This window comes from Scyliorhinus torazame, chromosome 14, assembly GCF_047496885.1.
Source record: "Scyliorhinus torazame isolate Kashiwa2021f chromosome 14, sScyTor2.1, whole genome shotgun sequence".
Taxonomy (NCBI): domain Eukaryota; kingdom Metazoa; phylum Chordata; class Chondrichthyes; order Carcharhiniformes; family Scyliorhinidae; genus Scyliorhinus; species Scyliorhinus torazame.
The window spans coordinates 188461544-188481112 of record NC_092720.1 but is presented as its reverse complement, the minus strand read 5'-3'; the positions used below and the strand labels follow the sequence as shown (position 1 = coordinate 188481112).

Below are 19569 nucleotides of genomic sequence, written 5' to 3'. Positions count from 1 at the left end.
TCGCAAAGGGGTTCTCGTTTTGGGAGTCAGACTCAAAGTCGTCATCTTCTCCCGGATGCCAAACTCTTGAGTGTATCAGGGCTGATAGGGCTGCAAGGTGTGATTTGGGATCACTCTCGTCATTCCAGACGAGTCTGTATGAGTTATCTCGGTGCCAAAAGGTGGTGTCTAGTTCTGTGGGGACGGAATCGGGGTCATCATTGTAGGTCGGTGGTTGGTGGTGGGGTTTGTTTAGGAAAGTGATCATGAAGGGATCCTTCGAATCGTGGTCAGATTCGCTGGGTGTGGGTCCTGTTGCATGGGGATAGTAGGGAGGCGTGCTGTGGCTATTGTCCGAGTCACAGTCGCTGTCGCTGCTGCAGTCTGTGGGCGTTCCGGGGCGGAGTGTATATTTTGGGGGTGGAATCGGGGTTGAATCTGTGGCTGGGCTGGATGTGTTGGGGGAGGGTAGGGTTAAGTTGGCAGTGGGCGGGGCGTGGTCTGCTGCGTCGAGCATGACGTGGTGTGCGTGGTTAGACTGTGTTCCATATGTCTTCATCTGGTTGATATGGAACCACGCAGTCTTTCCATTGGGGTATTTTATTTTGTAGACGGAAGGGCTTACTTTGTCCGCAATGGACTACGGACCCGAATACTTTGGTGACAGGAATGTGCTGGGGTTGTATACGGAGAGCATGACTTGCTGTCCTACACTGAACTCAGTCGCATGCACTGTCTTATCGAAACAGATCTTGCTCTGTTTCTTTCTTGTGCCCAATTTCACTGCGGCTGCTAGCTAAGCCGTTTTTATGTTTTTCCACTAATTGTTCGACTGCTTTCTCGTGTGTGAGGGCCGTCACTTCAGGGCTGGTCAAATCTAATCCTAATAAAAATTCTGTGCCTTTCATGGGGCGTCCGGTCATGAGAGTGTGTGGGGTGTAACCGGTGGAAGTTGAAACTGTATTTCGCAGAAACATTAGCGCAAAAGGGAGGACTGAGTCCCAAGTGGTGTTGTTTTGCTGGACCATTTTTCTGAGGGTAGATTTTAGGGCCCGATTCATGCGCTCCACGATACCACTTGACTGGGGGTGGTATGCAATGTAGAATTTTTAGGTAATGCCAAATATCGTGAGGACGTTCTTCATGACACGTCCCGTAAAATGGGAACCTTGGTCGGATTCAATGCTGCGGGGGAGTCCCCATCTCGTAAAGATGTGGTGGGTTAAAATCTTGGCGGTGGTCTTTGCCGTGTTTGTTCTGGATGGGAATGCTTCCACCCATGTTGTAAACGTGTCTATCACGAGTACATATTTATAACCATTCCTGCAAGGGGGCAATGGTCCTATAAAGTCAATCTGGAGGTTAGTCCAGGGCCATTAACGGGTCAGGTGTGACTGAGCTGAGCCTTTTTGGCGTATCAGTCTGGGTTGTTCTGGGCACAGAAAAGGCAATTCTCAATGTAGTGATTTACATCTTCTTTCAAACTCGGCTACCAACAGAGCTGCCTGAGGTGGGCTGTAGTGGGATCAATTCCCTGATGTCCATGACTGTCATGGAACAAACAAATCAGTCGCTTCCTGTCCTGTTCAGGAACCACATAAAGGGTGTCTTTTAACACCACACCGTCATGTGTGGTCAGAGCATTTCTAAACCTATCATAGGGGGCTGTATAGTTTCCTTTCAAAATCTCCCTGAGATTGCTGTCCTGCTTCTGGGCCTGCGCTAAATCCTCGGTATTAGTCTGCGAGACCTGAACTCCATTCACTGGTGCGCTTTCGGGGGGTGTCCAAAAATATCCGTGCCTGGAACCTGCTTTAGCCAGTGCGTCGGCTTTTACATTTCCAGGGGGGAGGAACGATGGTGATTACGAACTTTAACTATTCCAAAAGTCCTGTTCTGTGCTCTTTCTAAAATGTGGCGGAGCAATGGGGCTGAGGGGAGGGGTTTTCCGTCTGCGGAAACAAATCCTCTTGCTTTCCTCAGGGGTAGGAATTCCGTAAGGCTGTTGCAGACATAGAGGCTGTCCGAATATATGTCTGCTGGGCTGGGGAAGGAATCTGGGTGTTCCACGATGTATGCGATGGCCGCAAGTTCAGCTGCCTGCGCGCCTAAGTGTCCTGGAAGTTTTATTGCTATTTCTTCTAGGGCGCGTCCCTGCGCGTCCTCGATGTAAATGCCGCATCTTGTTATGCGCTTCCCTTCTAATATTGTGGAAGATCCATCCATATATATCCTTATGGGTTCGCACGTGTCTGTGTGCTGGGGGCTCTGGGTTGAACTACCAATCTTTCTGGGGGGTGTTTTAGCAATAAAGGGGCCTGTGATGTGTTGTGGAGAGATAATTTCACATTCATGGGGGGTTCCGGGGTACTGTAGTTTGTCGGCTAAAAAAGTGTGGGTCTTTGTCCTTTTAAAAAATATATATATATTTTATTGAAATTTTTCAAACAAAAATGTTTCCGTTTTTACAGCTCAACAAGGGATTATACATTAAACATTATTTAAATAATATAGTGAGCTTACAACAAAAACTAGAAGAGAAAAACAAATAGCAAAAACACAAAATAGCGCTTCCCCCCCTCCCACCCCTCCCCCCTGGGTTGCTGCTGCTGTCATTTCTATCTTTTCATTATCGTTCCGCGAGATAGTCAAGGAACGGTTGCCACCGCCTGGAGAACCCCTGAGCCTATCCTCTCAACGCAAATTTTATTCGTTCCAATCTTATGAACCCTGTCATGTCGTTTATCCAGGCCTCCACGCCCGGGAGCTTCGCTCCCTTCCACATGAGTAGAATCCTACGCCGGGCTACTAGGGACGCAAAGGCCAAAATGTCGGCCTCTTTCGCCTCCTGCACTCCCGGTTCTTCTGCAACCCCAAATATAGCTAACCCCCAGCCTGGCTTGACCCGGACCTTCACCACCTTTGAAATTACCCTTGCCACACACCCCCAGAACTCGTGCAGTGCCGGACACGACCAAAACATGTGTGTATGGTTCGCCGAGCTTCCTGAGCACCTCCCACACCTGTCCTCGACCCCGAAAAACCTGCTCAGTCTTGCTCCCGTCATATGTGCTCTATGTAGAACCTTAAATTGAATCAGGCTAAGCCTGGCATACGAGGACGAGGAATTTACCCTACTTAGGGCCTCCGCCCATAGCCCCTCCTCGATCTCTTCCCCCAGCTCTTCTTCCCATTTTCCCTTCAGCTCCTCTATCATCGCCTCCCCCTCGTCCCTCATCTCCCGGTATATTTCGGACACTTTGCCCTCTCCAACCCATGCCCCCGAAATCACTCTATCTTGGATCCCCTGCGTCGGGAGCTGCGGAAATTCCCTCACCTGTTGTCTCGTAAATGCCCTCACTTGCATATATCGGAAGGCGTTCCCTGGGGGCAACTTATATTTTTCTTCTAGCACTCCCAGACTTGCAAACGTCCCGTCTATAAACAGGTCCCTCAACTTCCTAATTCCTGCTCGCTGCCAACACTGGAACCCCCCATCCATCCTCCCTGGGACAAACCTGTGGTTATTCCTTATCGGGGACCACACCGAGGCACCCGTCACTCCCCTGTGTCGCCTCCACTGCCCCCAGATCCTCAAGGTTGCCACCACCACTGGGTTTGTGGTGTACCTTTTCGGGGAGAACGGCAGCGGCGCCGTCGCCAGCGCTTTTAGGCTCGTTCCCTTACAGGACGCCATCTCCAGCCTCTTCCACGCTGCTCCCTCTTCCTCTCTAATCCACTTACAGACCATCGACACATTGGCGGCCCAATAGTAGTCGCTCAGACTCGGCAGCGCTAGTCCCCCTCTGTCCCTACTGTGCTGCAGGAACCCCCTCTTCACTCTCGGGGTCTTTCCCACCCACACAAAGCTCATAATGCTCCTATCTATTTTTAAAAAAAAGGCCTTTGTGATCAGAATGGGGAGGCACTGAAACACGAAAAGAAACCTCGGGAGGACCACCATTTTAACTGCCTGCACTCTGCCCGCCAGCGACAGCGGCACCATATCCCACCTCTTAAAGTCCTCCTCCATCTGCTCCACCAGTCGCGTCAGGTTAAGTCTATGCAGGGTTCCCCAGTTCCTGGCCACCTGGATCCCCAGGTATCGGAAGTTCCCTACCACTCTCCTCAGCGGCAGAGCATCTATCCCCCTGCCCTGTTCCCCGGGGTGCATTACAAAAAGCTCGCTCTTCCCCATATTTAGTTTGTATCCCGAGAACTCTCCAAACTCCCTAAGTATCTGCATTACCTCTGGCATCCCCTCTACCGGGTCCGCAACAGATAGCAGTAGATCATCTGCGTAGAGCGACACTCGGTGCTCCTCTCCCCCTCTAAGCACCCCCCTCCACTTCTTAGAACCCCTCAGCGCTATTGCCAGTGGTTCAATTGCCAACGCGAACAGTAACGGGGACAGGGGACACCCTTGTCTTGTACCCCTATGTAGCCGAAAATATCCTGATCTTTGCCGGTTTGTAACTACGCTTGCCATCGGGGCCCCATATAAGAGTCTGACCCAACTAATAAACCCCTCACTGAACCCAAACCTCTTCAGCACCTCCCACAGATAGTCCCACTCCACCCTATCGAATGCCTTCTCTGCATCCATCGCCGCCACTATCTCTGCCTCCCCCTCCGGTGGGGGCGTCATCATCACCCCCAGCAACCTTCGTACATTAACATTCAGTTGTCTCCCCTTTACAAACCCTGTCTGATCGTCATGCCCCATCCCTGGGACGCAATCCTCTATCCTTGTCGCCATCACTTTGGCCAGCAGTTTGGCATCTACATTTAGGAGTGAGATAGGCCTGTATGACCCGCATTGCAGTGGGTCTTTATCTCGTTTCAGGATTAGCGATATCGTCGCCTCCGACATTGTCGGGGGTAGCATTCCCCTTTCCTTAGCCTCATTAAAGGTTCTCGCCAAAAGCGGGGCCAACAGATCCATATACTTCCTGTAGAATTCCACCGGAAACCCGTCTGGTCCAGGGGCCTTCCCTGCCTGCATGTTCCCCAGTCCTTTAATCACCTCATCCACCTCGATTGGCGCCCCCAGACCTGCCACCTCCTGCCCCTTCACCTTCGGGAACCTTAGCTGGTCCAGAAAGTGTAGCATTCCTTCTTTTCCCCCCCGGGGGTTGGGACTTGTATAGCCTCTTGTAAAAGGTCTTGAACACCTCGTTCACTTTCCCTGCTTTCTGCTCCAAATTTCCCGTTTTGTCCCAAACTCCCCCGATCTCTCTCGCCGCCATCCTCTTCCGAAGTTGTTGGACTAGCTGCCGGCTCGCCTTTTCCCCATACTCATATTGCATCCCCTGTGCCTTCCTCCACTGTGCCTCTGCCTTTCCCGTGGAGCGCAGGTCAGACTCCGTCTGTAGTCTTCGTCTTTCTCTGTATAGCCCTTCGTCTGGGGCCTCCGCATATTTTTTATCCACCCTCAAAATTTCCCCCACTAATCTCTCTCTTTCTTTGCCCTCTTGTTTCCCCTTGTGGGCTCTAATGGAGATCAGCTCTCCTCTAACCACTGCCTTCAGCGCTTCCCATACTACCCCCACCTGAACCTCCCCATCGTCGTTGACCTCCAGGTATCGCTCAATACACCCCCTCACCCTTCCGCTGACCCCCTCGTCCGCCAGTAGTCCCATATCTAATCGCCAGAGTGGGCGCTGCTCCCTTTCCTCTCATAGTTCCAGATCCACCCAATGCAGGGAGTGGTCTGAAACGGCTATGGCCGAGTACTCCGTTCCTGCCATTTTCGGGATCAGTGCCCTTCCCAAAACGAAAAAGTCTATCCGGGAGTATACCTTATGGACATGGGAGAAGAAAGAGAACTCTTTAGCCATTGGCCTGGCGAATCTCCACAGATCCACTCCCCCCATTTGTTCCATAAATCCCTTAAGCACCTTGGCCGCTTCCGGCCTTCTCCCGGTCCTGGATCTGGACTGGTCTAGCCCTGGATCCAGCACTGTGTTAAAGTCCCCCCCCATTATCAAATTTCCCACCTCCAGGTCCGGGATGCGTCCCAGCATTCGCTTCATGAATCCTGCGTCATCCCAATTCGGGGCATATACATTCACCAGCACAACCGCCTCGCCCTGCAGTCTGCCACTCACCATCACATATCTGCCCCCACTGTCCACCACTATGTTCTTAGTCTCGAATGATACACATTTCCCCACCAATATTGCCACCCCTCTGTTTTTCACGTCCAACCCTGAGTGGAATACCTGTCCCACCCATCCTTTTCTTAGTCAAACCTGATCCGCCAACTTCAGGTGTATCTCCTGGAGCATGACTACGTCTGCCTTCAGTCTCTTTAAGTGCGCAAACACCCGTGCCCTCTTAATTGGCCCATTTAAGCCTCTCACATGCCACGTGATCAGCCGGATTGGGGGGCCATTCACCCCCCCCCCCCCTCGTCGACTAGCCATCCCCTTTTTTAGGCCATCTCCTCATCCAGGTCCCGCGCACCCGTCTGTCCCTCAGGCAGCGCCTTTCCGCCCCGGTCACCTCATCTCTTACCAGCTCCCCCTTGCACTCAGCAGCAGCAACCCAGTTGATCCCCCCCCCCGCTAGATCCCCCACTAGCTTGATTACTCCCCCGATATTGCTTCCAGAAGTCAGCTAACTCTGGCTGACCTCGGCTTCCCCCGTTCACTCTTTGACCTCCCTGCGTGTGGGGCTCCCTTCCTTCCTGCGCCCGTTTTCCCACTATAATTTCCATAGCCCGGGAAAATACCCGCGCTTTCCTCTCGGCCCCGCCCCCTATGGCGCAGTTCCCTCATTCCCCTTCCCTGTCCCTTTTCCCACCGGCGCCCACATTTCTCCGTGTCCCCCCCATCGGAGAGAAATTCCCCGTCCAACATTGCTGTACAGTAGCCCTCCCCTTTCCCCACTTTACATTTCTGTACCACCACCTCGCTGCTCCTCTCCGAACATCAAATTCTCAAATCTAGTCCAGTTTCTCTTCTTGGATGAATGTCCATGCCTCCTCCGCCGTCTCAAAGTAGTGGTGCTTGCCCTGATGCGTGACCCACAGTCGCGCCGGCTGCAGCATCCCAAATTTAATTTTCTTCCTATGGAGCACCGCCTTGGCCTGGTTAAAGCTCTCCCTCCTTCTCGCCACCTCCGCACTCCAGTCCTGATACACACGAATCACCGCATTCTCCCATTTGCTACTCCGTGCCTTCTTGGCCCAGCTCAGGACCATCTCTCTGTCCCTGTAGCGATGGAACTTCACCACTATTGCTCTTGGTGTTTCCCCTGCCTTTGGTCTTCTCACGAGGACCCGGTACGCTCCCTCCACTTCCTGGGGCCTCAGCTTCCATTAGTGTATGGAGCATCGTGCTCACATAAGCTCCAGCGTCAGCTCCCTCTGCTCCTTCGGGAGACCTAGAATCCGTAGGTTTTTCCTCCTCGAGCTGTTCTCCAGGGCTTCCAGCCTTTCTATGCACCTCTTGTGTAGTGCCTCGTGTGTCTCCGTTTTTACCACCAGGCCCTGTATCTCATCTTCATTCTCGGCTGCCTTTGCCTTCACTCCATGGAGCTCCATCGCCTGGACCTTTTGCGTTTCCTTCAGTCCCTCGATTGCCAGTAGCATCAGCGCCAGCACCTCTTTCTTGAGCTCCTCCACACATCGTCGGAGAAACTCCTGCTGGTCCGGGCCCCATACCATCTGGGCTCCATCCGCCGCCATCTTGCTTCTCCCTTCTCTTCTCTGCCGCTGCTCCAAAGGATCCTTCGCAATCTGGCCACTACCGCCGCTCCTTTCCATACACACTCGAGGGGACTCCTTCCTTCGTCACCCCACACTGGGTTAGGTCGAAAAAAAATTCCGTTGGGGCTCCCGATAAGAGCCCAAAAGTCCGTTGGAACGGGAGGTGCCGAAACGTGCGGCTTAGCAGTGCATCACCGCACCCGGAAGTCGGGTCTTTGTCCTTTTACCAGTGATGTCCCGTCCCTGCAAAAGAAGGGTCCATCTGGCTGCTCTAATCTGACTAACTGTACCGTCCTTGAGTCGTCCGTCCAGTAAAAGTTGGGTGGGGGTGTGTTCCGTCAGGATTGTGATGGGGTTCAGTCCGGTAATGTACGGAAAATACTGTACGGCCCAAAAAACTGCGAGCAGGTGCCTTTCACAGGCTGAAAATCCCTGCTCCACAGCATCTAAAACTCTGGTGGCGTAAGCCACGGGCCTTAACTGTTTGTGCCGTTCCTGAAGGAGCATGGCCGAAAGGGTGCGGTCTGTGCTTGCTACCTCTATCGCATAGGGGGAAAGCGGGTCTGGAACTTGTAGTGCGGGGGCTGCTATGAGTGCTCTTTTCAACGAGTCCACAGCATCCGTATGCTGCGGAAGCCATTCCCAGGGGGCTCCTTTCTTTAGGAGGTCTGAGAGGGGTGCTGCCTTGCTGGCAAAACCGTCAATGTGGTTTCGGCAGTAGCCAACCAGTCCTAAAAACGACCGGAGGGCTGAAACGTTCTGGGGAAGGGGCAATTTGGCAATCGAGTCAATCCTTTTGTGCTCGATCTCACGTTACCGTGCGTGATAATTGTTCCCAAATATATCACCTTGTTTTCCAAATTCTGGGCCTTTTTGGGGTTGACTTTACATCCAATTGCTTGTAGGAGTTCCAGGAGTTTGGACAGAAGCTCAATGTGCTCTTCCTTGGTGTCTGTCTGCAGTAGTAGGTCGTCTACGTACTGGAGCAGACATTCGGGGCGAGAAAACATGGCTAAACCATTTGCCAGCTGTCGGTGGAAAATGGAGGGGGAGTTGTCGAATCCTTGTGGAAGGCATGTCCACGTGTACTGGTGGTTTTTAAAGGTGAAGGCAAATTTGTACTGGCACGCCTTTGCCAATGGAATGGACCAGAATCCATTACTGATATCCAAAACCGTAAAGAATCGGGAATTGAGTCCCTGCTTGAGCATGGTCTTGTGGCTACCGTGGTGCCTGCTGCGGGGGTGATTTTGTTGAGTTCCCGGTAATCGATGGTCAGTCGCCATGATCCATCGGGCTTTCTCACTGGCCAAATCGGGGCATTATTAGTGGAGGCTACTGATCTAAGTACGCCCTGCTCTAATAAGCTGTCGATTACCTTTGAGATTTCTCCCTCTGCCTCTTGGGGAAATCCATATTGTTTTTAGGGTCTAGGGTCAGGTCCTGTGATTTGTACTGAACCAGTCATCCGGCCACAGTCGTGTTTGTGGGTCGCGAATGCTGTCCTGTTCTTTTGTAACACTGCCCTAACCTGCTTGTCCGTGCTAATCGTCGTCGGGTTAAACCAAAATTTGCCTATTGCGCTAATTTTGTTGGCGTATTCATGTATTGTGAGCATTACGGGGGCTCTTGCAGATTTTGCCATTTTCCAGACACACTGGTTGACTGGATCGAAGGGTAGATTGTGGGAATTCATAAAGTCTATGCCCAAAATGTGTTCTGCTGTGTGGGGCAGGTCGACTAAAACTATGGGGTGCTTAGTGGTGACGTTGCCAATTTGAATGGGTACAGGGGCTGTGATGTGTCCCTGCTGTGAGTGGACTGTAAAGCCGCTGAGGGTGATGGTGGCTGTAGTGGGCCATGTGTCCTTTTGAAACATGGTGGAGGAATTTATTGTGGTGCGGGACCCTCCTGTGTCCCAGAGGAACTCGATGGGCTATCCCCGTATTTTTGCTGCAACTACCGGTCAGCCGGACCTATCCCAAAGGGTGTCGCAGACCCAACTGGGGGAGCCCGAACACCGTCAGTCCGTAACGTTCAGGTCTGTCTGGTCTGAACGGGTGCTCACACTATGGATGGGCTCTGTCTTATTCTTATTCAGGGTGCCTGCCTGCTGTGCTCTCTGTGGCTTTCGTGGGGCATTGCATTCTCTTGCAAAGTGTCCCAACTGTCCACAGTTGTAACACTCCTGTGACTTTTCGGGGGGGGCTGTCCTTGCCTTCATTTACCCATGCGGGATTCTGGTGTGTTTTTACTGCTTGTATGTCTGCTTCTGCCTGCTTTTCTTCGGGATTTTTAACTGCGGGTTTGTTTTGTACTGACTGCTCCCAGGCTCGGGACAATCTTTTTACAACCCATTTCTCATTATGAGCCTCCTCTGAGGGATCATAATTCGCGCAAGCTTTTTGTCCTGTTTCTGTGGCATGGGAGATAAGGGTGCGGGTCCATTTGGCCATGTTGTCTGGGGACTAAGTCTCCAAAAACTGCTGCAAAATGGATCCACAGGCATCCAGCAAACACTGTGGGGTGCTCGGTTTTCTTTTGCCTGCATTTATTGAGGCCATCTACGGGGTCACCCCGGTTATACCCAATCGTGTCTAGGATGCGGTATGCATTTCTGCAAGGGTGCCTCCTCCTACATTCTGTGGGTCGGGAAGGACTGCTGCGACCGAAGGGTCTAAACTCAAAACTGAGCTTTACGTGCTCTCGCTCAAGCAGGCCGTACATGGTCGCCTGCTGCTATACTCTGGCAAAGAAGTGGTGAGGGTCTGAGGTAGGGAGGAACGGTTTGATTTTCTTGCACGCGTCCCGTAATTGGGTCACTATTAAAGGGGTGGTGTACAGAAATTCCATGTCGTCCGATGTGGCTGTGCGGTGGGTGGTGACTGGGTTCATTGGAGCCTGAACTATCTGCTCGGTGGGGGGTTGGGGCGCTTTCCTCTTCTGGGGCTTTCCCTGCGCACATGTTCCCTGAACATGTCTCATTTAACTCTTCCCATTCAGGGCCGTCTTCCTCGTCTAACTGGGATCCAAAAGTTTTCTTGGAATCCTTTTTGAACTGAAAGCAGAGATTGCAGTTCTGCAATCTGCTTCCGGCACTTTGCGTTTTTGCTTTGTCTTTGCTCTGTGGTGGCAGCATGGAGTGCCCTTAATGCTGCCTTCAGGTCACTACACTGCCTCTGCAATGCCTCTACCTGCTTCTCGGTTTCCTCTCGTACCAGGACTGCACGTTGCGTGTCCTGATAGGCCTTTTCGTACTGGGACTGGAAGCTGCTAAAGAGCGCCAGGCAAGACTGGTGTGCCCGCTTGGCATCATCCACCTCTCCGTCTTTTGCTGCCAACTTCCTCCTTAACTCTACGTTCTCTCTCTCTACCTCACTGGCATCGACCTTGCTCATTCGATGTATGCCTTCTATCTCTTTCCGGAGCATCCTAATGACCTCCTCTGTGCCTTGCAATTGTGCCAAGCAGGACACAATTGCCATCGGCTTGCGAGCTTTTCTTAAGCTCTTCTTGTGAATCTCGCTCAGGTTCTCCCACCAAGTATGTCCTATACTCCCGGGACCTGTTTCCTCATTGTTACAGAATTCGCTCCAAAGGGGCCATCCTTTCCCTTTGAGGTAATTCCTGATTTCCTCTTCCCAAACGGGACATTGTCCTACTCTACTGCTGCTGGTCGCTGCGACCACGAATTCTTCTGGGTTCATGAGACGTTGCATTGCCTGCATTGCCATCTTTCCTATCTGAATGCTTTCTTAAATTTGGAACGAGGGGTATTAAGGCGGTGCTGTAATTATGGGTACGGCTTTCGCTATTTTCCGAAATACAAACTCCCGACAGTTTTGTCGCAACAAAAAATCTATCGGTATTACCTTCTCGCCCGGTTAGCTACGCATGCATTTAACACACTTCCGAATTATTATGATTGATCAGAACTGCTTGAACACTTGTGGTTTTCTGTTCCCAATTGGATCTCTAATTCAAATTTTTAGGTTCTCCCGGAGTGGTTAAGCCACTTCTAGATCGGGTCCAGTCAGATGTCGTCAGTAATATGTTGCTAACTTTTGGTTGGTTCAATTGGCTCTGTTTTATAACCTTTGCTCTCGAGTCGCCAGGTATCTTTATGATACCGCCACGAGGTTCAAGTTCAAGTAATAATCAATAATTCAATACACCAATTAGTAAGATGCAAATCAAAGCATATTTATTGTACACAGTAATCGCGACTCATGCATAAATTCTACTTCTAAGCTACTTCTACAACTAACAGGCCTATACTTAGCTTCGGACTGGCCCACCAGGTCAGGGGAACAAATGGCCTTTCGTTCGGGTTCTGAGTCTGCGGGATTTAAACGTTGGTACGGACTGGTAGCTAGAAGCGCCTATCTCGTAGCGAGCGTTGACTTAAGATTTACGGGCTCTTGGCAGCAGCTGAACTGGTAACTGTCAAGGGTTGGTTCGCGTTGCTGAGTGACCTGGTTAAGAAGAACGATTTGAACTTGGGGGCTTAACTTTATAATCCCCAGAGGCTTCCCGCCTTTTGGGACAGACCCTGTACCTGGTTCCAAGTGATTGGACTTCATTCCAATCGCTTGGTTCGATTTCTCCAATACTGGAGCAGTTCCCTGATCGATGGGTGGTCTTGAGGTATCCATTAACCTCTTTTGGGTTGGCTCCTGCTGGCGCCGAGGAGTCTGGCTTGGCCTTGTTTATCCCAAATGTTTTGATTGTTCCCGGGGATCGCTCATTAGTATGTAGATAGCTGCTTCTTTATTATGCAAGATGGCTGCTTGTATTGATGCTGTCTGGGTTTTTGCAGAGTTTAATACACAGTAAACTTGCACCTTCTAGTTTCTGCCTCTGTTGGCTGAATTTCCCTGCAGCCTTTGCTGGTCTCCATTTTACCTCGGGAGTTGGCCAACCCAGGTGGCTACATTGGGAACCCCACGACCTCGAGGTTCCCCTCCAAGTTACCCACTACCCCGACTTGGAAATATTTCGCCGTTCCCTCACTGTCACTGGGGCTAATATCCTGGAGTTCCCCCAACAGCACAGTGGATGTACCTACACCTCAAGGACTGCAGCGGTTCAAGAAGGCAACTCACCGTCATCTTCTGAAGAGCAACTAGGGATGGGCAATAAATGCCTCGACCAACCAGCAATGCCCACATCCATAAAAATATATTTTTAATATTGGCTGTAAAGCACTCAGTGCGATCCTGAAGAGCATGAAATGTGTCATTGCAATATGCTGTGGAAATAAGTTCTTATTTCCCTGATGCTGTCAGAGTGACAGAAGGAACAAGAATAGAGCAGGAAGTCCACAAATCTCCAGCTTTCTGATGAGACTACAACTCCCGGGATACCAAACCGACGTCTGGAGCGCATGCGCACAACAAGTCCCGCCCGCAGCCAGACGCCATAATACGCTCAGCGAATGCACCAATGGACGCGTTGCTTTCATTCTCCCTGCGCCGGGGCTGCGGCCAATCACAGGGCTCGTGTCATGAGCTGCCTGCGACCTGGCTTCTGGAAGCGTCTCCGGCGGGCGCATGCGCGGGACTCCACAGGCTGCCGGTGTCCAAGGGCATCTGGAGTGAGGTGGGCGGCCCGGCCTGGCGGCGGGAGGATTCCGGTTGAAAGTCGCGCGGTGTGAGGGGAAGGCAAGGAGGCAATGGTGGTGGAAGAGCTGGCTCCCAGGCCTCGGGTGGAGAGTCAAATTGTTACGGGCTGTCGGTGAAACATTGGAACTTTGCGTTCGAGCGGGACCTGAGCAATCGTGGTTGTGCTTCTGGGGTACGGAAAAGGTGGGGTTGGGGGGGCTGCGGGCTCCGATGGACTGAGATAGAATTGGGGGCGGGGCTGAGATAGAATTGGGGGCGGGGCTGAGATAGAATTGGGGGCGGGGCTGAGATAGAATTGGGGGCGGGGCTGAGATAGAATTGGGGGCGGGGCTGAGATAGAATTGGGGGCGGGGCTGAGATAGAATTGGGGGCGGGGCTGAGATAGAATTGGGGGCGGTGCCACAGGAGCTGAGGTAGAATTGGGGCGGGGTCACGGGCTGAGGTAGAATTGGGGCGGGGTCACGGGCTGAGGTAGAATTGGGGTGGGGCCAGGGGCTGAGGTAGAATTGGGGCGGGGCCACAAGGTCTGTGGTAGAATTGGGGTGGGGCCACAGGGGCTGAGGTAGAATTGGGGTGGGGTCACAGGGGCTGAGGTGGAATTGGGGTGGGGCCACAAGGTCTGGTAGAATTGGGGTGGGGCCACAAGGGCTGAGGTAGAATTGGGGGTGGGGATGCAATGGGGCTCTGTTCAAATGAGGCAGGACGCATAGTTACTGTGTAGATGAGATATTGGAGCTGTGGTATTAATTGTGTTGAGGTTTTGATGAGAAGAGGGCCAGCCTGCTGTAAAATAAGGGTGGCTTTACTGAAACAGGTTGGAGCTACTGTGGCTGCTATACTGGGAGTGGGGCTACCGGGGAAGGTTGTGGTATAACTGCGTAAGGGTATAATTTGGGTAAACATATAACAGTGTGGGGCTGCTCTGGGTTTGTGATAATTGGTGGATACACCACATCAGACGGTGTTGCCGGTTAGGGAAGCTGGTGCAGTGGTAAGGTTTTAAATGAGTGTGGCTGGCAGCGTAAGAAGTAAAGAGGTTTCCAGAGTGCTTTTTTTGTGTGGGGGTATTACATGGGATTTATTTTTCTATTAAGAGGTTTGCTGTCTTTCTAAAGGGAGTGAGGTTGTTTTGCTTAATTGGGGGAGTTATAGTAACGGGATTTTGTGCATCACAGTGGCGGTGGGCTGTATACATGCATGGCAGGCGCAGTGAGATGCCGGCAGAGTGCAGCCAGGGGCTTGGCAGCATTTGGACTCGGGCAGCGGAGACTCTGCTGTGGGAATCTGCCCAGGATCCAAGGGAATGACTGTTACTACTATCCGACCAGGAAGCGGAGCTCCTCATCTCACTGCTGTAGACGGGTAAGTATCGAATTGTGAAGCTTATAACTGCTTGTTACACTGGAATAGGACAAATGTGTGGGGTGTCCACTGATCTGAGAATGTTGAATACTTGCTGTCCCTTTCTTGATCACCTTCTATTAGAATATCATAGTACAAATAACTCGAGCAGGGAATTGTCTGAGCTGAGCAACTGAGGTGATAGGATAAGGCCACAAGATTACAGACAGAAGGGTGGGTTGAGAGAGGGAAGACATCCCACACCTTTGTGACAGCAGCAAAGAATGGGTTTCAATCAGAATTTGTCCAGTAGACCATTGGTTTAGGGGCAACTTGTTGCCAAATGTGGTGACACCAACTAAGAAGAAAGCTCAGGGGGCAAGTGATTGATGTACAGAAAATGAATCGCCTCATTAGAAGTGCTTGATTTTGGCTGTGCACCATCTCTGACCAGAGAAGAAGCAGGCAGAATTCAAGAGTGCAGAGTTCTGGGCTGCCCTTTAACTCCTGTTTTCCTGGCTCCGATGTATACAAAGGGGTGGAGACTTATTGGCAGGGAGTGGGGGAATTGGTGTGAAACAGGCAGGAAAATAGGAGTTAAGGCCGCGAAGGTCAGCCATAATGTTATTGAATGGCGCAGCAGGTTTGAGGGACAAAATGGACTCCTGCTGATCCTATATCATGTTTGTATGAGGAGGTAGTTGGTCAGAGCGTGAGAGAGTCTAGGAGACTCTTATTGTTCTCGACAAAAACAAAACTTGCTACCCATATCCTGCAAACTTTAATGATTGGAATGAGATACTGAGGGGATGCGAGGAGTCTGAGTTTGGGGTAGCCTTTGAGCTTTTACATTTGGCCCAAGGGTCTTTACCCAGTTTTTGCGCCCCTCCCGCCTCCTCTCTCTCTCTCTCTCTCTCTCTCTCTCTCTCTTTTCTTTCCCCCCCACCCCCATCTCGTCTGATTGGAATATCAATTCTGTTCTCCTTCAGTACATATCACACTTCTTCTGAAACATCCTCTGTGCTAATCTAGTATGTATTTTGTTAGAATGTGGCTGGTTATCTTTAAAAAAAACATAATTGAAGTTCCCCTGAAAGTTGTACATGAGATCCTTGTGTCCAAATTACAGTTTAGCAAGTTTAAAAAAAATAAATTTAGTGTACCCAATGAATTTTTTCCAATTAAGGGGCAATTTAGTGTGGCCAATCCACCCAGCCTGCACATCTTTGGATTGCGGGGGAGAAACCCACGCGAACACGAGGATCGAACCTGGGACCTCAGCGCCGTGAGGCAGCAATGCTAACCACTATGCCACCGTGCTGCCCCTATAGTTTTGCAAGTTGACGAAGGCTGTAGCGAGGGGACCCTGATGTTTCCGGTGCATTGTCGTGCCTCTGGTATCAGAAATTTTCACACTGCGCATTTTTGTTGGGCTTCACTCGTCACCCACTTTCAGCGTGCACCTCAAAGTACCTGTGGATTTTTTTTGTTGTTGTTTCTTTTTATTAAAGGAAGCATGCAGCAACTTGAAAGGGGTCATAGAATCCCTCTGGTGCAGAAGGAGGCCATTCGGCCCAACGGGTCTGCACCAACCCCCTGCAAGGGCACTCCACCCAAGCCCACTCTCCCACCCTATCCCAATAATGCCTTAACCTAACCTGCACATCTTTGGACACTTGGGGACAATTTAGCATGGCCAATCCACATAACCTGCACATGTTTGGACTGTGGGAGGAAACCGGAGCACCTGGAGGAACCTCGCACACATGGGAAGAATGCGCAAACTCCACACGAGCAGTCACCCGTGGCTGGAATTGAACCCGGGTCCCTGGCACTCTTGAGGCAGCAGTGCTAACCTCAAGCCTTTTTAAATTAACAAAAAATTAACCCCCCCCCCAATGCTCCGTGAGGCTGGAGTCAGCCGTGCAGCCCTGATTTGAGGTCATCTAGTTGAGCTCAATGATCAAACTTTTATCAAATCGGGAACTTCGCTGGCCTTTACGTTATGGAACCCACAATTGGCACCAAGCTCATCGGTTTTCGGGAGACGCTCGAGTCTGGCAGCACCTGTGGGGAGGGGAGGAAAACATATTTATGTTCCAGCTTGGTGACCTTTAGTCAGAATGAACCGTGTTTTTTAAGTTTCGATTTTTTAAAGTTTCCGGACAGTATAGCCTGGCCCATCCCTCAGAAAGTGGTCATTTGGCTTCTTCAAACTTTTCTGCCATTCAGTAAGGAAAGAGTATTGTACCAGTGATGAGTAATGAAGTTGGGAGGGGGGTGGGGGAGAGGCGGAAGATGTTGATTGGCCAATGTGCTTGGAACTTGCCGTAGGCCTGGGCGGCAGTCAGAAAAGAAGAAACAAAATTTGCAGTATCCTGGGGCACTCGCTGAAACCTGGGAGCAAAATGCTGTGACTGCTGGAAGTCTGGAATTAAGAGCAGAAAATGCAGCACCTGGAAGAGGAAAGGCTTTTACACACTGCTCTGAAACTGCCACCTCGCCAAGGAACAACAACTTCCATCACACCTGTAGCGAGTTGCTGCTCCCACACTTCCCGAAGTTGATGTGCGTAGATTTTGCATTCCGTGAAACAGGCCGTTCGGCCCCACTGACTTAGAATGCTGGTGTTCACGCAACGCTCGAGCATCTCCACCCACCTCTGCATCTCATGCCTTCAGCATGTTGAATTATTCTATTTATCTAAATGTCCCTGGAATGCACCACTGGCTTTTGCCTCAGCTGCTCCTGGTGATAGCAGCTTCCTCCATGAGATTCATAGATGTTTACAGGGCAGGAGGAGGCCATTTCGACCTATAATCTGCACGCGGGTCAACAAAGATCTGACTGCACTAATCTCATTATCCAGCCTTTGGTCCACAGCTATGAAGGTTATGGCAGTGCAAGTGAATGGGGGCGGCACAGTAGTTAGCACTGCTGCCTCACAGCACCAGAGACTCGGGTTCAATTCCGGCCTTGAGTCATTTGCTGTGTGGACGTTGCACTTTCTTCCCGTGTCTGCGTGGGTTTAGAGTACCCAATTGTTTTTTTCCCAATTGAGGGGCAATTTAGCGTGGTCAATCCACCTAACCTGCACATCTTCGGGTTGTGGGGGTGGAATCCATGCATACACGGGGAGAATGTACAAACTCCACACGGACAGTGACCCAATCGAACCTGGGTCCCCAGTGCCGAAGGCAGCAGTGCTAACCACTGTGCCCCCCTAGGATTCTCCCGTTTCCTCCCGCAGTCCAAAGATGTGCAGGCTAGGTGGTTTGGCCATACTAAATTGCCACTTAGTATCCAAACAAAGGTGTGTAGGTTAGGTTGAGGGATTATTGGGATACGGTGGAGGACTGAGCTTGGGTGGAGTGCTCTTCCAGAGGGTCGGTGAAGGCTCAATGGATCAAATGGTCTCCTTCTGCACTGTAGGGATTCTAATATCCAAATACTTCACAAATGTTACAAGAGTTCCTGACTCAACCACCCTTTTGGGCAGTAAGTTCCAGGTTCCGACCAGGGTTTCTTCTCATTTTACCTGAAATCTATTCCCCCTGGTTATTGCCCCCACTACTAATTGAAAAGGTGCCTTCCTATCAGGTCCCCTCTGAACCTTTAATGCTCCAAGGAAACAGTCGCAGCCCATCCAATCTTTACTCATAGCACTGATCCTCCAAACCAGGCAGCATCCTGGTAAATCTCCTCTGCACCATCTCCAGTGCAATCACATTCTTCCTATAATGTGGTCACCAGAGCTGCATGCAGTACTCCAGTTGTGGCCTAATCAGTGTTTTATTGCAGTTCCAGCATGACCTCCCGAATGCAAGTATCCCATATGCATTTTTATCACTCTGATCATTCTTGGCCTAGTTGAGCTGGTATCCAGTGTTTTTCTAACACCAAAATCGAGGGAGCTAAGGGGACGTAGGAGGACTAATCAATAGCACTAAACGACATAGGGTCAGACGATGTGGAGTCTGTGTGGGTAGAGTTGAGGAACCACAAAGGCAAAAAAAAATAATGGGAGTTATGTACAGGCCTCCTAACAGTGATCAGGACCAGGGCACAAAATGCACCACAAAATAGAAAGTGCATGTCAGAAAGGCAAGGTCATAGTGACCATGGGGGACTTCAATATGCAGGTGGACTGGGTAAATAATGCTGCCAGTGGACCCAAGGAAAGGGAATTCATTGAATGTTTACAGGAGGGCTTTTTGGAACAGCTTGTGATGGAGCCCACGAGGGAACAGGCCATTCTGGACTACGTGTTATGTAATGAGCCAGACTTGATAAAAGATCTGAAAGTAAGGGAACACTTAGGAGGCAGTGATCATAATATGGTAGAATTCAATCTCCAATTTGAAAGAAAGAAGGTAGAATCAGATGTAAAAGTGTTACAGTTAAATAAAGGTAACTACAGGGGCATGAGGGAGGAACTGACGAAAAGCGACTGGGAGCAGAGCCTAGTGGGAAAGACAGTAGAACAGCAATGGCAGGAGTTTCTGGGAGTAATTGAGGACACAGTACAGAGGTTCATCCCAAAGAAAAGAAAGGTTATCAGATGGGGGATTAGGCAGCCATGGCTGACAAAGGAAGTTAGAAATGCATCAAAGCAAAAGAGAAAGCCTATAATGTGGCAAAGAGTAGTGGGAAGTCAGAAGATTGGGAAGGCTACAAAAACAAACAGGATAACAAAGAGAGAAATAAGGAAAGAGAGGATCAAATATGAAGGTAGGCTAGCCAGTAACATTAGGAATGACAGTAAAAGTTTCTTTAAATACATTAAAAACAAACGGGAGGCAAAAGTAGACATTGGGCCGCTCCAAAATGACACTGGTAATCTAGTGATGGGAGACAAGGAAATAGCTGAGGAACTAAATAAGTACTTTGCGTCAGTCTTCACAGTAGAAG

General features: G+C 50.6%; 1 protein-coding gene across 4 annotated transcripts in view; it reads left to right on the top strand.

The window, feature by feature from the left end:
* Positions 1 to 13233: 13233 nt before the first annotated feature.
* c14h6orf136 (chromosome 14 C6orf136 homolog) overlaps positions 13234 to 19569 on the top strand; it is a 48262-nt gene continuing 41926 nt past the window's right edge. For 2 of the 4 annotated variants that reach the window (XM_072475329.1, XM_072475326.1), the window contains exons 1-2: positions 13254 to 13489; positions 14493 to 14679. In XM_072475329.1, the coding sequence (XP_072331430.1) occupies positions 14515 to 14679 (165 nt within the window). In that variant the 5' untranslated portion in view covers positions 13254 to 13489; positions 14493 to 14514. Of the gene's footprint in view, positions 13501 to 14492; positions 14680 to 19569 lie in introns of all 4 variants that reach the window. The other 2 variants (XM_072475328.1, XM_072475327.1) reach the window with 2 other exon arrangements.